This window comes from Onychostruthus taczanowskii, unplaced genomic scaffold (genome assembly GCF_017590055.1).
Source record: "Onychostruthus taczanowskii isolate IOZ18803 unplaced genomic scaffold, ASM1759005v1 scaffold3, whole genome shotgun sequence".
NCBI lineage: Eukaryota > Metazoa > Chordata > Aves > Passeriformes > Passeridae > Onychostruthus > Onychostruthus taczanowskii.
Window position 1 is genome coordinate 17,416,784 of NW_024500349.1, and position 17,534 is coordinate 17,434,317.

At 35.7% G+C, this 17,534-nt stretch overlaps 1 protein-coding gene across 1 annotated transcript in view; it reads right to left on the reverse strand.

Annotated features, from left to right (window-relative positions):
- Positions 1–17,534, reverse strand: part of UBE3C (ubiquitin protein ligase E3C) — a 70,450-nt gene that overhangs the window by 41,850 nt on the left and 11,066 nt on the right. The window contains exons 3-10 of the mRNA XM_041408429.1: positions 15,033–15,107; positions 14,239–14,385; positions 13,439–13,554; positions 11,866–12,023; positions 9,697–9,850; positions 8,703–8,923; positions 8,267–8,421; positions 6,314–6,501 (exon numbers count right to left, since the gene is read on the reverse strand). Of these exons, the coding sequence (XP_041264363.1) occupies positions 6,314–6,501; positions 8,267–8,421; positions 8,703–8,923; positions 9,697–9,850; positions 11,866–12,023; positions 13,439–13,554; positions 14,239–14,385; positions 15,033–15,107 (1,214 nt within the window). The remainder of the gene's footprint in view (positions 1–6,313; positions 6,502–8,266; positions 8,422–8,702; positions 8,924–9,696; positions 9,851–11,865; positions 12,024–13,438; positions 13,555–14,238; positions 14,386–15,032; positions 15,108–17,534) is intronic.

Genomic DNA, 17,534 nt, shown 5'->3' on the forward strand with positions numbered 1-17,534 from the left:
GTGTTCTAGGAACCAAACTGGATTTCACTGACTAAACAGTCATTTTTTCAGGTATCAAAGAACAATATTCAGGTAATTTTTCTAGATGCTACTTTCCTAGGTCTCCTAATTCCTATTAGGAAGTAAGTAAAACAAATACTGAGATCGACACCCCTCAGTGGCCAATAGTTTTGCAACATGAAAATTCTCTGTGACCAGGCATACAAGAGATGGGAGGCTGGGAAATGCAAGCAGGGAGGGGAAACTACCTGCTGCCAAAAAACAAAGTATTTCTTGTGGACCATGTGGAAATTAAATTTTGCCAGATGGCAAAACGAAAAGAAGCTCACATTTCATTAAAGAAAAAAAAAGTAAAATATCACTAAAGGCTTAAAAACCCTGGAGAATGGTTTAACTCCCACACAAGAACACCCACACACCCTCTCACAAACGCCCCTGGGTCCTGGCTGGCTGGCTGCTCCTCCTGCTGCCTTCCCACAAGCACAGCCTCAGTCCTGAGCCCACAGCTGGTCCCTTCCTCGGGCTCCCAGCTCACCTGCAGCCCCCAGACCCAGCTGCACAGACAGGATCTGGGCTGGGATAAAGCAGCACGAGGCAGGCAGAACTCCTCTCCGAGCACAAAGGATCGTTTCACTGGTACAGGGAGTTCTGGAAACAGACTGGGCCCATGCAGAAAAATGGGAAATGAAACAAGCAGCCTTGAGTTTGCAGTGTGCCTCTTTGAATTTTAAATGCATAGATCACTACATTTAAAAAGAGTTGGGAGCTTCACTTACTTCAAAGAAATTGCACATTGGGAACATTACCAAGTCCAAGTCAAATTTGAAGCAACTGCAGCTAATGCCAGTTTAAGATATGCTTTGCAGTTACATTAATTCAACTTTAACTATGTGGGGATTTTTTGAAAAAAAATCAACCTGAATTTGATACATGAGAATTCTATTTCCTTCTAAAGTCACATTATTTTGACATTTGACAAAAATTATGCATTAACATGTAAGGACAGCCTTATCATACCTAGCTAATTTAGAATAAAGATTTGTATTTTAATGTTTAAATATCTGAATGACAGGTCAGATGTCTTGGTTTCCGAAATGAGAGATTTCCTAGGTGACCTTCAGTTTTCAGCCTCATATTTAAAATGAAAAGTAATTTGGCACCTTGCCTTCAAGTCTCATGCAGCTTCCAAGTAAAAACTTGTTAATTTCACAATAATCCCTGGAAATTATTTAACAGTTTGAGCAGAAATGAACAAACATTATGGACAATGAACCTATCATAATGTAATTCATTTTTTCATTCTAGCAATATTCAGCAGTAATGAAGGGGAAAAAAGGACAAACCTTAAGAGCTTATAATAATAACCTCTGCCTAAGTTTTAGCCGTTTTTATTCCATATCCGTGATTCAGGCAGTCAATTGCAGCAACTGCTCTGTTTCATGGCTCAAATCCAGAAATGCTGAATTAATTCAACTTTCACATTTCCCTTTCCTGAAAATCTGGTTAAGTACAAAAATGTACATTAGGTAGAAGATGGCACCAACAGCCTGTTTCATTAGTGTGAAATAACTGTAAATACAAAGCAAATGAATTCATCTGTTCCAAAGCTTCCATTCTAAAGATTCTGTGCTGTGACCAGAAAACAAACACAGAACTGGAAACTGAACACAGAACAGTGAATTGGGCCATGTGTCAAAAGAGATTTGCATCGCTAGATTCACCTGAAATTTAATCCATTGCAAAAGTAAAAATGGCAGAAAAATCCAGCTACCTTCCCACTCCAAGTACAGAAACTGACAACTAGAACCAAAAAATACAAAAAAAAAACCCACCACAAAATGAAAGGATGACTTTGGAAAGTTGTAGCTACACAAAATCAGCTGTAATAAAGTTCCAAAATTCTTGGTTTCACACTGACAAAAAAAAAAAAGCACTGAGAAAAGCAAAAAACAGCCAAGTAAAAAAAAACTTGGAGAATCAAAATAGGTCAAAATCTATCTTATCTGATCTTTTTCCTTGGCAGATAAAAGATATTCATTGGCTTAAAAACAGCCTTTCCAGGTAGAGCTACATTAAAATGACACCGTGCAAAAATTCCTGATAAACTACAGAAGAATACAGGGATGGCTTATATATCCCTGAGGAAAGAGCCTTAGGAATCCATAAAGTTTAGAGATCAGCTAACATAAAGCCTGAGTGTCCATACAGTCTTGACCACTTTTTCCTTTAAAGAAAAAAAAAAAAAAACCCACACAAGAAGAACTAGAAATAAAAAATTACAGACATTTTGATTTCTATGTAAACTTTTGTAAAATTTAACTCAGGGGTTTCATTTTCAATATTTGCACTATTCTAAAAAAAAAAAAAAAAAAAAAAAAAAAAAAAAAAAAAAAAAAAAAAAAAAAAAAAAAAAAAAAAAAAAAAAACACAAGCAGCTAAAGTTTAAATTTCTCATATCTGGAGGTTTTGCATTTTCTTGAAAATCTCACTGAATGCCACAACTTCTTTATTATGAGATCATTATACATGCTTTATGTAATTGATTCATTAATAGATTTTCTGTAAAGCCCAATATTAAGATTCAGCACAGTCGTTTGGAAGAAAGAAACACTTCTCTGCTACCAGAAAGGATAAACCTTTTTCAAGTGCAAAAACACACACTGCCTCATCCTCAGGCTGTGATAGAGTTAAATTCACTTCAGTGATTCCTGTTAAGTATCAATTTTAATCATACCAAATTAAATTATCTCTTCCCAAAAGTAAGTACATAACGATCATTTATTTAGAACCTTGTTTCTCTCTCTAGGTATCTAATTGTCCACAAAGGCCACATGATTTATGTCTACTTGCCAGATTAGCATTTTGGGCACCTCTGGTTTAAAAAAAGAAGTGTCAAATTCCTCCTGTGCAATGGGACAGATTAAATGACCCATTAAGCTTAATTTAGCTGAGGCACCACTACAAGTTAATTAGTTAAAGGCAAGATTTTCAGTCTAGGTCATAAATTGGGCTCAGTTTCCCACTGAGACCATTTAAGTTAATGAAGAGAATACAGCAGAATGAGAGGAGCTCATACAGCCTGCGACAGGTCACAGATTCTGCCACTGCAGAGGTGTCACAGGTATGAGACAGCAGCACAGCCATTGGTAAATGAACTCTCCTGATCTTTAGGCTGCTTTATGCTTCTACCTCTGTTTGTATTGGACCACAAACATAAAGCAAAGCTTAAAAAAAGAAGAATAAAACTGCATATGCAACAATTTTGGCTTTAAGAAAAACACAGCAGTGTCAGAACGCCGCCTGAAGAATGACCCCAAGAGCCCCATGTAAAGCCTGGGTATCTCAGCACACACATGAGGACAGGCTGCCCACACCACACCAGAGTGACATTTGTGACATTTGCTAAACAATGCTGACATACAGGCCAAGATGAGCAGCTGCAGCAATTAAGCAGCAGTGAGGAACAGGGACTGGGCAGCTGTTAACCCAAAGTGAGCAAACTCAGGGGCACTGGTCAGATGCTGACAGCGACTGACATCCCAGCACAGCTTCCAGCACCGTGGAACACCCAGCTGAAATAAAGATCAAGTCTAAGGTAGTAACTCACACCCCAAAATATCTCACAGAAACAAAACTGACTTATTTAAAGTATCGCTTTGATGAAAAAGTCTTGTAAGTCTCTCTATAAGAGCTACAGTCCAAGACACAAGTTCACTTTTTTTTTTAGTAACTTCCTAATAATATGTATCAACTTCACAGTGAAAACATTAAAGCCCCATCCTTTTTGAAAACGAGCAGAACTCCCAATGGCTCCTATACAATCAGGATTTTATTTTACACCTCTAATCCTGGTTACTGAACACAGGCTACAGGTTTTTCTGTATCTTGTATTTGTATTTTTTACAGGTTTTTCTTGTATTGTGACCTTCCTTAATTTGGCTTGATTGCATATTTCCAGAATTATTTCAGAATTCATCAAAATTCCTAATAACTAACCTAAAGCAATGTGTTTTTGCAGTTATCCAGTTCTGGATCCCACCACCCTGTCTACAGCATCAGAAAATAACTTTACAGGCCTGCTCCTTTCCAAACTACATCACACTTGTGGGCATCCTGTTTTGGTCTTGGTCTCTGTTACAAAACCAAGGAAAACACTGAGTTGATTCAGCAACACCCATGTTCCTAACATCACACAATATCACCATCATCAGTCAAATTATAAAAGTACTGAGAAGCCTCAAGAAAAAAAAAAAAAAGCATTCAGCTTTAACAGAGTGATGCAAGTCTATATTCTCAAATTCTCATTTTTGTCCAAGAAGGAAAAAAACCTCACAACTACTAGAACAATACTGAGATATTTGTCATTTGCTCCCTTCTAAAGCCTGTGTTGATCTCAGCCCAATTATCTTGTTATTGAAAAATTATTTTCAATTATTACTGTATTTATCCTCACATTTTTCAGATTTGAAGTTTCTGTTTTTATTGTTATTTTATATCACAGATGTATTTACTATTAAATAAACTAAGTCTTTTTAACAACTCCTATTTTAAAACATTTGACTCAGTATGATTTCAAACATGAAATAAAAAAGCACTATTAAGCTCTTAGAATATATTAAAAATAATTTGAGATAAATTATTTTTGCTTAATTATTTCTACATGGTTTCATTAAGTAGATATACTTCACTCTGGATATTAAGTAATTTAAGAGTTTCAAAGCAAGTGTAGCATCTTTCAAAAGACTATAATTAAATTTGATAAAATTATTTGGGCATTAAAAAAAAAATCACCAGACAAAAAAAGTGAAACTTAATGACAAAATGTCTTTTAATTATATTTTTAAATTCCACAAATAAGCATCATCTGTCCTTCAAAAAGCATTCACAAATTATGTTTAGAACAGCTGGTGGTAACCCAGACCAGGTTTAAAATGCACTGAGAATAGGACAAAAGACTGACAGCTGCTGAAATGATGATCCCTGGCAAACTCAGCATTTACAGCTGACTTCTAAGTCAGAACTAGTAATTAAATGTCTACTTTAATTTACTAAATATCTGTATAAATTCATTTTGACCACACAAATAATTGCACTAGTATCATTGACTGAAATCTTAGTATCTACTATTCATTTCTAAAATTCAGCTATTCAAAAGTCACAATTTGTAAATTATTTTCTACTAGAAGATGCTGAGTAGAACTTTCATAACTCCTGAATTTATCCAATGTGTAAATAGCTTGTTATCACAAATAACTGCACAGCCCCAATAGAGCTCCTCAGAGGAAATAGATGCCATACTCACACAATTAAAGTCCGGTGACTTCTTTATTCATTAAACACCCTTTTCCACACAGTTCACCAGCAAGCCTCCAGTCAAAGCAGTGATGCATTTAAGCTCAGTAATTACTATCCAAGGCAATGTACTACTTGCAACAATAAAGCTGGCACACTAATTCAGCTGCTGCTATGATCTTCAGGTCTCACATCCTGCTCTAATGCAATTAGTCTACAAAGAACTAATTACCCTAATCGAGCAATCACAGTTTCACTGACATCTTACTTCCTCTAGCAGCTATAAACACCATTGGGCTAAGATAGCACCTAATTAGTTTTCTGTATCACTGTTTACAATGCAGTTTGAATTATGTTTACAACATTCCCTGAATACTTACTTTACTACCAGCAACTACACAGGTACTCAAAACTACTTGCACAAGAAGAGTGTTAATACTTATAGGTCTCAGTCTGACAATAAAAAGGTCAAAAATCTTCTCCCATTGTTCTGACATTTGTGGTTTGCAATCTTTCTAAAAGAATACTGCACAAATGAACATGTCCTTTATTTTCATCTCAGATGCCAAACCCTCCCCAAACAACAGCAATTCTCAATAGTTAGCAATAACTTTAGCTTGTAGCAAAAGATTTTGGCATATATTAAAGAAGGGTGTGAATGACTTGGTTTCAGTGCTCAGCTAGCCAGACAGACTGGGGAATTCACAGCACTGAATGTTTTAGAAACAAGGTAGTCCAATTTCTACTAGAATGACACTCACCACTGCCTCAGAGCAAGGGAATAGATAAAATGCTCACAAGAATCTTGAGAGGGCATAGTGACCAGCAAGAAAAGTAAGAAACAAAGAATCCACTCTTTGGTTTGCCTCTAATTACTGTTTAAATTCTGAAATACTAATTTATTTTGGCTAGTTGTAAAAGAAAACACAGAAAAAACTCCACAAGGCATTTAAAGCAAGTCTATCTAAGAAAACTAATTTTAGATGTACTACATCTCAAGATGACTATTATTTCTACTTACCTGACTTTTGGCACCATCATTCGGTGTTGTACCATCAGTGTGTGGCAAATTGATGCCATCAAGGTAAAGACCTCTTCACTGGCTGAATCTCTCCAAACCATATTCAGTAGAGTGTTTGTCTGCTGCTTTGTGTCCAATTTCTTGAGGCACTCCTCAGTTATGTACTGGACTGATATTCTCCCATCACCCTACAAACACATCGAAGGAAAGTTTACTTTTAATTATTTTTAATGATACCTTCTTTTCTATTAAAAAATACTTATAAATTTAAGTAGAATGACGTTTTCTTGTACAATAAATAAAACAGAAGCATAAATGTATATCCAAGTTTTAAAGAAATCAGATCCAAAAGCCAACTTAAAGCCCCAGGCAGGTAAGTGTTGAGCTTTGGTGTCCATCCTTCACTGAGGCCAGCAGAACTGCCTTTACTATAAGCATACTCTGCAACACTTGCATACAATTAGGCACAATCTCTAACTGGCATGAAATGTGTGAATAATTATCTCTCCTCCACTGACATCAGACAGCATTGGACATAAAACCCAGAAATGGATGTTGCCTCTAAATTCCTTCACAAGGAGTATTTTCACATTCACAATTCTTGGGTTAACAAATGACAACAAAGTTCAGGGTGTTCAGTGCATGTCTGGGTAGTACCAGCAGTGTGTGAAGAGGAATGCTTCTCTTGGCATGCAACTGAGTCCACCTTAACTTTTTCCTAATTTCCTATCTTTATCTTGCCCCAGCTGAGCAAAGCTGTCAGGCTCATTGCAAGTTATACATTCTTAAGAAAGAGGGGCTCCCCACCCACTCACCTTTTTTTTTTTTTTTTTTTTTTTTGGTAAGACAGGCATGCATGAAAATACAGAATATGTACAAAAAAATCACAGGAGAAATACATGAAAAAAACATATTGCAATAAAAAGTATTAGTTATATAAAGCCTCCTCGGAGCAGATTTTGTTTTTAAATTTATGAATTAGTGTAAGTTATCTGTGAACAGAAATTACTGCTTTGTTTTTACCTAATCACTGATCTCTAGGCCACAAGCAGAATCTGCCAATATTTACATTGCACACAGTGTATGTGCCTGGCAAAGAAAGTATTTTATTCACACTACACTGGTAAAGATTTTGGTGTGACAGCAACACACAGCATCTAAAAACACTCAAGTAAAAAAATGCTGCAAGTACTCCCTTGGCAGCATGGCTCTTCCTAAGTCTGTTTAATAGACTTTAAACATGGTGAAATTTCCCACTTTCTAGAAGGAAAGCATGCACACTAAGTCCTTTGAATGGCTGTGTCTTCTGAAAGATTACATAAAGACCAGTAAGCAACTGCTGAGTTTCCATCTGTCCAACTTTGGTTAGTCAAAGCCTTGATATGAGTAGTAGGAGGCTGAAGTCAGCATGGATTTATTCTAAGTTTGAACTATAGAGAAGAAGTTCTATTTATAACAGTGTCTCTATGTATTATTACAGAAAGCAGGAGCTGGATTCCCTTTGAGGGCTTTTGAGTTAATGGGCATATACTGACCTATTCTACCAGATAAAGACTGTAGTTATTTCTGTGAGAAAGAAAATGAAAACACAAAGTTGGAGTATGAGTGTATTTCATGATACCTCTGCATCATTGTGGACATACAGAATACAGAGTAAGAAAATCTCTGTAAAATACAGATGTAGAAATGCAATTTTAGGCCTTTTTTAAATAAAAACTTTGTACTTTCACAGACATGCTATCTCTAGTTTTGGATCTATTATTACAGTAAGGAGTTTGTCTTAATGTAAACAATCAGTTCCACTTGCTTGCAGGGAACAGTCATCAATTTTTAAGAGGTAAACAGGGCTCCCTTCTACACGTATAGAAAAATACTGGACTTAGAGTGATCATGTTTTTGCCTATTTCTGCTGCTACAGCACAAATCCATTCACAGAAATTCTTCACTTCTTACAGGTGTAGTTGTCATTTTACTGATCTCTTCATCCTCATCTTCAGAATCACTGTTTGCGTCTTGACAATTTGTACCAGCAGCAGACACAGGCAGCTGAGAGAGAAAAGTTTGGAGTACCCTCAAATACACAAGAAGTCCTTCCTCTGAAAGGGATCCTAGAGCACATACAGAGAAACAAAAGATCATCAGTGAGATCACAATGTGCTATAAAAAATATTTTACCAGAAATACCTGACCAGAACAAGTTATGCCAAATCTTATCAAATTAGTGCATTTTTATAATAAAAAGGGTAAGAACAGGTAACAGAACAGATCTCTCCAACACTTTTATCCACAAACTGTCCTTTTTACTTGGCCATGAACCATGTTGAGGAAATACATAACATATTAATTCCAACAGGAAGAAACCAATGAAGTGTCTACTCAGCTTGCTCACCCAAATATGTTTCTCCAACTGTTAACACAAAGTAGAAAAGCCATGGGGCTTGATCACTTCTTCTTGAACATCCACCTTCTGCTAATAATAGTGCATTCAGAAAGAGTTCATAAGGGAAAATGGTCTGCACATCAGCAAGCGCTGGAATGATGAAATGGAATATCTGATCTGTAAAAGGTGCTGCCAGAAACTCCTCTGTGAAGGCTGCAAAAATCTGCTGCCTGAAAGGAAGAAAAATTGTTGCTATAGAAAATATAGGCAAAATTTCCCACAATTATACCAATGGACTAACAGATCGTTTTGCAAGTATGAACACATCCATCAAGAGGACTGCAAAGATGTGCCCTATTAATTCCATCCTAGTACATCAGATTTCTCAAAAATTAACTTCTTACACTAAATCCTCTTTCTAATGATCTTATATGCAATTTTATCCTTTAAACTTTTCATGAGCTGGGAGAAAACTTCTGAAATTAAATACATTTTTTATAATATTGGGAAAAAAATACATCTAAAAAACCCTTTCTACACAAAATCCTATTGGAACAAAAACACTACTGCATGTGATACAACCTGAATTTATGTTCCCTCTGTCTACATACCTGACTCATTCTGCTTGTAAGCTGCCTTAGTAATTTCTCTCCATAAACCTCAGCTTATCTGTCACAAAGTTCTTTTGAACTCTAAAATTCTTTTCATCTACCCCTAGCTACATCTCTGCTCTCATCTAAATTTTCCACACCCTCATTCCTGTGTACTGATATCTGTTATTCTCTGTGCTCTGTTTATTGCAGCAGTCAACATTTTATTGCCTTTTTCTTAAAAACACCTGAAACTACATTGTTTCAGTGATGTACAGTGTTACCAAAAATCATTACTGTACAAATAAATCAACAAACTGCACTGAAAGAATGGCTGGACACTAGACAACAACAAACTGCACCTCTGACTATAGCAAATGAGTACATAAATGTTTCATATTATCTTTATTTACCTTGCACCTTCTGGACAGGAGCTATATGTAAAGTGCAATGGCTTCAGAACATTCTCCAGAAGTATTTTTGCAATAGGGACACGAGAAACATCAGAATACTCAATACTGGAGGGAAGCTTATTGTTAATTAACAAATAAAGCGACTTGTAGTAGCCTGCAAATAAAAAAAAATCCCTTTTAAACACAGCATTTTTCTTCTTTTCCATAAAAAACAATACAAATGAAGTAGAAAAATACTATCTAATTCATTACATGAAGCTTGACTTAGGAAGACATTTTACAATAGTCCAAGCCACATTCACATAATTAACAGGCTATATCAGCAATCTCTTTGGAAACATCACATTATAAAATCATTCATAGATAACCATATTCAGAGTCAGTTTGATTTTGAAAGATCAATCAGCTCTTGCTAATGAAGTGAATACTTTGATTTTTAAAATAACGATTTATGACAAAGACGTTCTCTTCTCCTTTGACTGACTCTAGTCGTGCTGTCCTTTCACTCTTCCAGAAATGAAAAATTTTCTACTCTATTCCAAAACATGACTGCACCATACAGGCAAGAGGCCTACTGGCAAAATGTCCCAATTCTGTGACCACCCTGCCTTAGCAGGCTGAAGAATACAATCACTATTTCCAGAGCAGGGCTCTCTCAGACAGTAATAAAATGCATTGTCACCCATGCCATAAAAACATGTATAGAGAGTAATTTATTTTTGTCTCACTGAAGTACAAATGGAACCACGTGACTTCATTCTTCTTAAACCAACATCCTTCATGCTCAATGAACTCCCAAACTAAGACACAAGTTCCACAATTACAGGAACACTGTAAATGCATAAACAGTGTCACATCAATGAGAGTCCAGCCTAAGAACCCTTCTCAGGGACCACCTAACTTGTCACAGTGGAAGTCCCCATAAAGGAATGACTTAGCAATGCTGACCAGACATACACGGAAGGCAAATTTTATCCAAAAACATACACTAATGAAAACTGGTAACAGATTCTTTACAAGTTCAGCATCAAAACTTATTAGGAGACAGAACACTTGCAGTTGCACAAAACCACTTTTTTTTTGTTTTCACTGTAAGTAATCAGAAAGCTAAATTAGTAAAAAAAACTATGATTCTATAATCTCAAACATTCATATATAAGTTGTGAGGACACAATATTATACTAAAAGAATAAATACATGCATATTTATTCTACAAAAACCAACGTGACAAACAAAGTTTCTGTTATACCAAGGCAAGCAAAATAAATGTGCTACATTAAGAGTAATTTTTTTCCTCATAGTGACTCCAACACACGGTCCTTAGTGACAGGATTAAGTACTCAAGTCCACTGAATGTACTGTAAATATTATATAGAAATATTCCAATAACCAATGATTGGAAGATGCTCTTTCTGCATTTTATATCAAAGAGGCTGGATCCAAGAGATTTATTTAAAAATGTTTTTGTCTTTCCTCACAATCAACAAGTTTTGCAAACTCAAGCCACCATATCAAAAACGCAAAATCATTTATTTTGGACATTCCCAGAGTAATAAAGTTTCTTTGCTACTAAACATCATTTTAGTGCTAACTATCCAATTCATTAACTTTTGGTATGTTTGCACAGGTGTCACTGACTGCAGTTAAGCAAACAGTTTTGCTGATGATGGTAGGAGACAAATAAAAGCCAGGCCACCACCTCTGCTGAGGTGTCTCAGTGCTGGCAGGATGAAAAACTAATGCCAATCTAGAATAATAATGAATATTAATATTTACAGAAAACAATATTGCAACAAATTGACCAACTTTTACACAACTGAAGCTTAGATGTGCCACAGTGTGTGTGTCCATGTGAGGGTATTAAACATCTACCAGAATAAAACTTGTGTTAGGCAATATCCACCTAATCTCAAAAGCTGTGCTATAGGTCTATATAAATAACTTAGTAGAATATTCAATTTATAAAGAGAATTTCCAAAGAAATCAAGCAGCAATTTCTCAAGCCACAACCTCATTACAAGAACAATATCCGCCTAATGCATAGGTTAGTGTATGCAGCACTTTACTCTTCATGTCTGTGGTAAAGACAAAAATTTTATTAAACAGTATGGGCTTCAGGTGTTCAATTTTTGATTTATTTCCCAGAACTTCTGGTTCCTAGCTACTCACCTTTTTGAACCATGTAGTGCAAAATTTGTTCAATTAATGATGTCACATAGCTGACATCTTGTAAAACAGGCAAATACGTATTCTCAGATGAAAATACCTCAAGCATTCTCATAGGAAGTGCAACATTCAGACTGTCATCATTGCAATTTTGCAGTAGCCTATAAATGAAATTAAAATTATTTAACAAGATATTTCTCATATTTCACCACACAATCACCTTAAAGTAACGTTTTTCTATCTACTTGGTTTCCAGGTGCTCTCAGTGGTTTAGCTACCACTATTTATAATAATAACTCCTGATTTACAGGTAGCTATGAATATGGCATTTTACCTTTAAATCCTACTAAATTCTTGCTCTGAGTGATTTGAGAATTTGGAGGTCTACTGCATAAACTAGAAGAGAAGCAAAGAATAATACATGTTTTATCAACATGTACCACTAACCACATTACAAATGAAGCTATGAAAGCCCCAGAGCAACACAATCTGGGAACAGGTGTTAGGGAACATCATGTGCATAACTAACACAATATGTCTTTGATTACAGACTGAAATATTACAAATACAACCATTCCCACCCTTTTAACAAGTTGCTTATGTAACAGCTACCAGTAGCCACAGAAATTTGGATGATTAAGAGCCTATTGAGAATTCCAAGTATTTTTTAGTGAGAGATGTATATGGACTGATTTGTCCTAACAATGTGCCTTCTTCCTTATCCATATTAAGAGCTGCATTTACAAAAACACAATTTCTGCTGTAGTGAAAATGTACAATTCCATGCAGTGGCACCACATCTGTGTCCCACTGCACACGGATTTAAAAGCCCACCACCCAAGTCTCCTTTAGAATCTGGTATCTCTGTTTCTCATGCACACAGTTTACACACTTATAAGAACACAAACTTCAGTGATGTAAATGAAACAATTTTCATAAACCAAGTATTTTAAAGCTCTGCAGAGTGTAACTAGCTCCTATTATTGATAAGAACAAATATATTCTTTTCTAATAGTAGAATAACAACAGCTGCCAGATATTCAAGTCACCTTAACAGATTCACCTTCCTGTGATCCTCCCACTACAAATAATAAATTAAATGCTGAAGACAGTAGTGTACTAGCTCAATATGCCTTCAGTTCAAAATAAAGTGTGAGGAAAGCCAGATTCAATTATATTAGTTTTGAAACAACATCTACCCAAAGTGTATCCTTGGAACATCAGTCTACTTCAGACAATAACATCTAAACACTATCAGTTCCCAAGAAAACCTGGTTTCCACAAATATTGTCAATGATATCACTATACAGTTGAGAACATACTCAGGCCTATCCCAGCAGAGCATCCCATAAGCACATGTTGAACTTCAAAGTCAAGAGAGCTTAAGAACATCTGACTGTTCTACATAGGAACAGGTATCCTATACCATGGCGGATACATATTTAATATAAACAGTCCTCTACATAAAATTAATGTATATTTAATACTTCACTTACTACAAAAAGAAACAAACAAGTGCCCAACATAATTTCTGAACACTTTTTACATAGTGGCACACAGAAAAAAAAGAAATTACCTGCAACACAGCCCCAACAGTCTTTTTATTTGGAATAAGCAAGTAAGTCTGTCTGGACCATCCAATTGCTTAACAAACTGAGAACTCTGTTTAATTAAATTCTGACACATCCATACCTGCAACAAGATATGCACAAGTTTACAGTTTATAATGACAAGTTCTATCACCTATGACAATTCAGACAGTGATATTTCAATGCTGTTATGGGTACCTTTGGAGGACTTACAAAACACAAACTCAGACTGAATCATGCTCAGCTAAGAAAAAAAAAAAATTGTCACTCCTTATAAACTCCACAACCACTAAGTACTAAACTTTCAAAGTTAAAACTTAGTTAAACCATCTGGTAATTTTTTTCTTTTTAAACAGCCATAATTCTTTAATGTCCATTTTTAACAGCCACTACAAATCACACTTAGTCATACATTTGGGAATGAGGAAGGCAGTGACCTTGCAACTGATACGCCAACAACACTGAACAGTGAGAAAAAAACCACCACCCAAACATCTTGGGAATGACCATGGGGCTAAGTAGAAATACTGTCTAAAAATTAAAATACTAATAGAAGTATAGTATTTTTTAAAACTGACTGTGAATAATACACACAGGATTTTTCAAGGTTTCATTTCACACACTATGTATGTGTGTGAGCACACACACTCGTAAAATCTAATTTTAAGTCATTGGGACTAAATGAAAAACAGCAGAGTGCAGTGAAAAGTGCACTCTGAAGTAAAACACTACTTTAAAAGTGCATGAAGTGCAAGTACTACAGATCAAAGTATGTAAAAGCACTCACCAAACGCTTTGAATCCTCATTCTGTCTGTAGAAAAAGAGTAACTGGCGAACTAAGAGAGTCAAATTCGCTCCATTAGCAGTGGAAAAGGCTCCTCCAGACTGAGCCAAATTAGCACAGCGATCAAATTCACTTCTTTGGATAGAGTACTTAAAAACAAAACATGCATCAATACATCAGTAATGGTTCTGATTTAAAACAGAGCAAAATCTCAGCCTCCCATCCCGCGAGGCTGCAAAGCAGTAAAACAGATACAACACATATTTGTTCAGAGACCAAAACATACACATCATATAGCTGAAGTCATAACTCCATTCTGTAACTCAGAAAGCACAATTGCAACAAATCTGTTGCTTACCAAGCATTATCACATCAAATATTTTAGTCCAGTTTACTCAAATTAACAAATTTAAACAAAACTCTTTCTTAGGAGAATCTATCCAACAGCAACCTAAACCAACTTTTTGACTCAAACTACCACCTTACCCATACTGTAAAAAAAAATTAAAAGCTCTACTGGTGTGTGGAAGTTCTTAATACCTAATGCTTTTTATCCAATTTATCAGCTAAAAAAACATTGCAGGGTCCCACTCAGGTCCACTGACATCCATGCTTTCCAGGATATACATCTCTTTAAAATATTCAGTTTGAAATGAAAAATGCCAAGAGGGGAAAAAAGAACTTGCTCTTTCTCAAATACTCAAAACGACTTTTCAATTAAATTATTTATTACAAGAAAGTCTCATTTTCAGCAAAATTATTTAGCATCTTTCTTATTAAATAATCAGGTACTAACCTGATGTTTTCTGTCTCTGTACCCTCTTACAAATGACTGGATTATTATTGCATTTTTCAGCCTCCGCCTTTCTTCCTGTAAAACAAAGCAAGAAAACTGCAATCAACACCATAGGACTGACTAATTTCTACCATTTTATCAAATACAGTTGTATTCAATATGACTTTTTAATGAAAATTAAGCAGTAATCATTAGTCAAATATATTATTTTGATGTTTCTATCTAATACACATAAATCTGTGAGAATGTTTGTTTTTAAATGCAAAATTACATTAAATATAGCAAAAGAATATTTAATACTTAGTAAGGATGTAATACTACAGAAATCAACATGAATATTTTATTACTTTGCATCACTTTATTCTGAATGCATTTTATTAGACAAAGTCTTAACACTATGTTGCAAAATGTTGAAAGAGTCATCAAATTCAATTACATCATTCCTCTTTCTGCACAGAGCAGCAAACACTGACAACCCACTTATTTGTTTTCACTCAAATAATATAAAAGCATTATGATGCTGGCACCATTTAGATGTGGGGAAAACAATAAAAAAATTCTTTGGAGACAGTACCTCTGTCAAAAGGAAAATGAGGCTTAAAGCTCATTGTGGCCCAGACTTGAAATATAGAAATTAATAAAAAATCTTAAGTCTCTTTTTCAAACCAGACATATCCAGTGAATCCTTTTATGACATCTTCCTCAGAAGGGGGAAAGAATAGCAAAAGTCACCCTTTACAATGGCTCTGAGGAACTGAAAGCCAGCTTGCTTGAGATGCCATGGAAAGAGCTCTTGGAAGGCTCCCTGACAACACCCTGGGCATATCCCATTACAATAAATATCTATGGGAAGTGGCTACTGTAATTATATTTCTAATAATGTCCATACAGTTTCTTAGGGAATAAAAGAGGTGAAATAAAGAGTTGCTCATGAACCTAGAGCTACAAAGCAGTGGCTAATGGAAAAGTACAAGGATCAAGAAGCCTGCTTTAAAAACAGAAATTTTAAACTAATCAATCCTTAAATTATATTGAATCTATAATTCTGAGAGTCACCAGGCAAAACAGCACACCAAGAAGTTTTCATAAATTTCATTAAAACACTTCCGGAAAGTTCACATAAAATTTCAAGTCCGGAATGCTTGATTTCCAATTTATTGTCCTATAAAGACACATCCAACTTAAAAGCACCACCTGAACTGACCAGAAAGAACACCAGACAAAATCACTATTCAAGGCCTATTTTACTTTTCTTGGAAAACCCTGGTTCTTAAAGCAACTTATCTGAATAAGCAGATTCTTGAAGATTCTGCCTCTAAATTATGGACCAAAATCTAAATTTTGATAGGCCAAAGGGTATTTCTCTCTCCAAAATATTGACAGCAAAAGTGTAATGAGGAGAGAGCTTCAGAGAGGTGGTGCCTCTTCGTAACCATAATGTAAGGCTCAACTAAAACACAGATACACAGATAACCTCTCCTTCTCCCTAGGTACTGGTTTTATCTCAGAACACATAATTGTCAATTAGAGACTCCTAACTGCACAGATTTTAAGTCTGAGGTCACTGCTAAGATTCTGCTACAGGCAGTTTTTAAAAGCCATAGCTGATTCTATTCTCAGAGGAGTCATTCATTTAGTGAAAATGTGCTCCATGCCACAGCAAATCACTGCGTGCACATGTGTACCTGCACTGAGTGTGTGGCTCTGCATCAGCTTTGCACAGGACAGAGCCAAGCAACTGAATGGGTTTATGGACCCCAAAGAAGAATTTTTACATGTGTTGCTAAAGACTCACTGACCATAAAGCTGATTCATAACACGGAATTCTGAACTAATGGGTGAAATCCTGGTACTTTCATACTTGAATTTAGTCCGTAACTACAGACCCATGTTGGAGAGAAAAAAAGCACTAACTGTGAACAGAAACTGCAGAACTTGAGCTTAATCTACACAAAGTCAAACACACCTTTATGGGCCAAAGAGTTGTTTTCTTCATGAGCATGAAAGTTGCACAGTTATATTTTTTAATCAGTATTTAACATCAATTTTTTTTTTTTACTTATATGGGAGGGGTGGGGGAAAATGACAAAATTAACATACTGACTCAAATGCCATCCTACTAAATTGTGGGTTCTTCATTTCAGTGTCTATTCCTCCTTTGCATTATTCCAGCCTCAATTTTCTAGAGCAGTAAGCTCTCATCATAAGCCAGTATTAAGGCTGCTTAAAGCCTCACAACTCAGCTTCTCACTGGTCCTTCATTATCAGGTGATTTCAAAGCACTTGAGCTTTCTTGAATTCTTTTCAAAGAATTCAAGAACCATTGTTCTGATTTACCTTCACAGAACTGAGGTACACACTGGGGAAGTGAAGTACTAAAGGTCAGCCAAGAAACCATAGCAGAACCAGGAGCAGAAGAAAGTTCGCTGAGTCCAACCCATAGTAACAGATTATGAACAAGGTAAAATTTGCAATTTACTAGCCAAGTCCTTATCTTTTCTC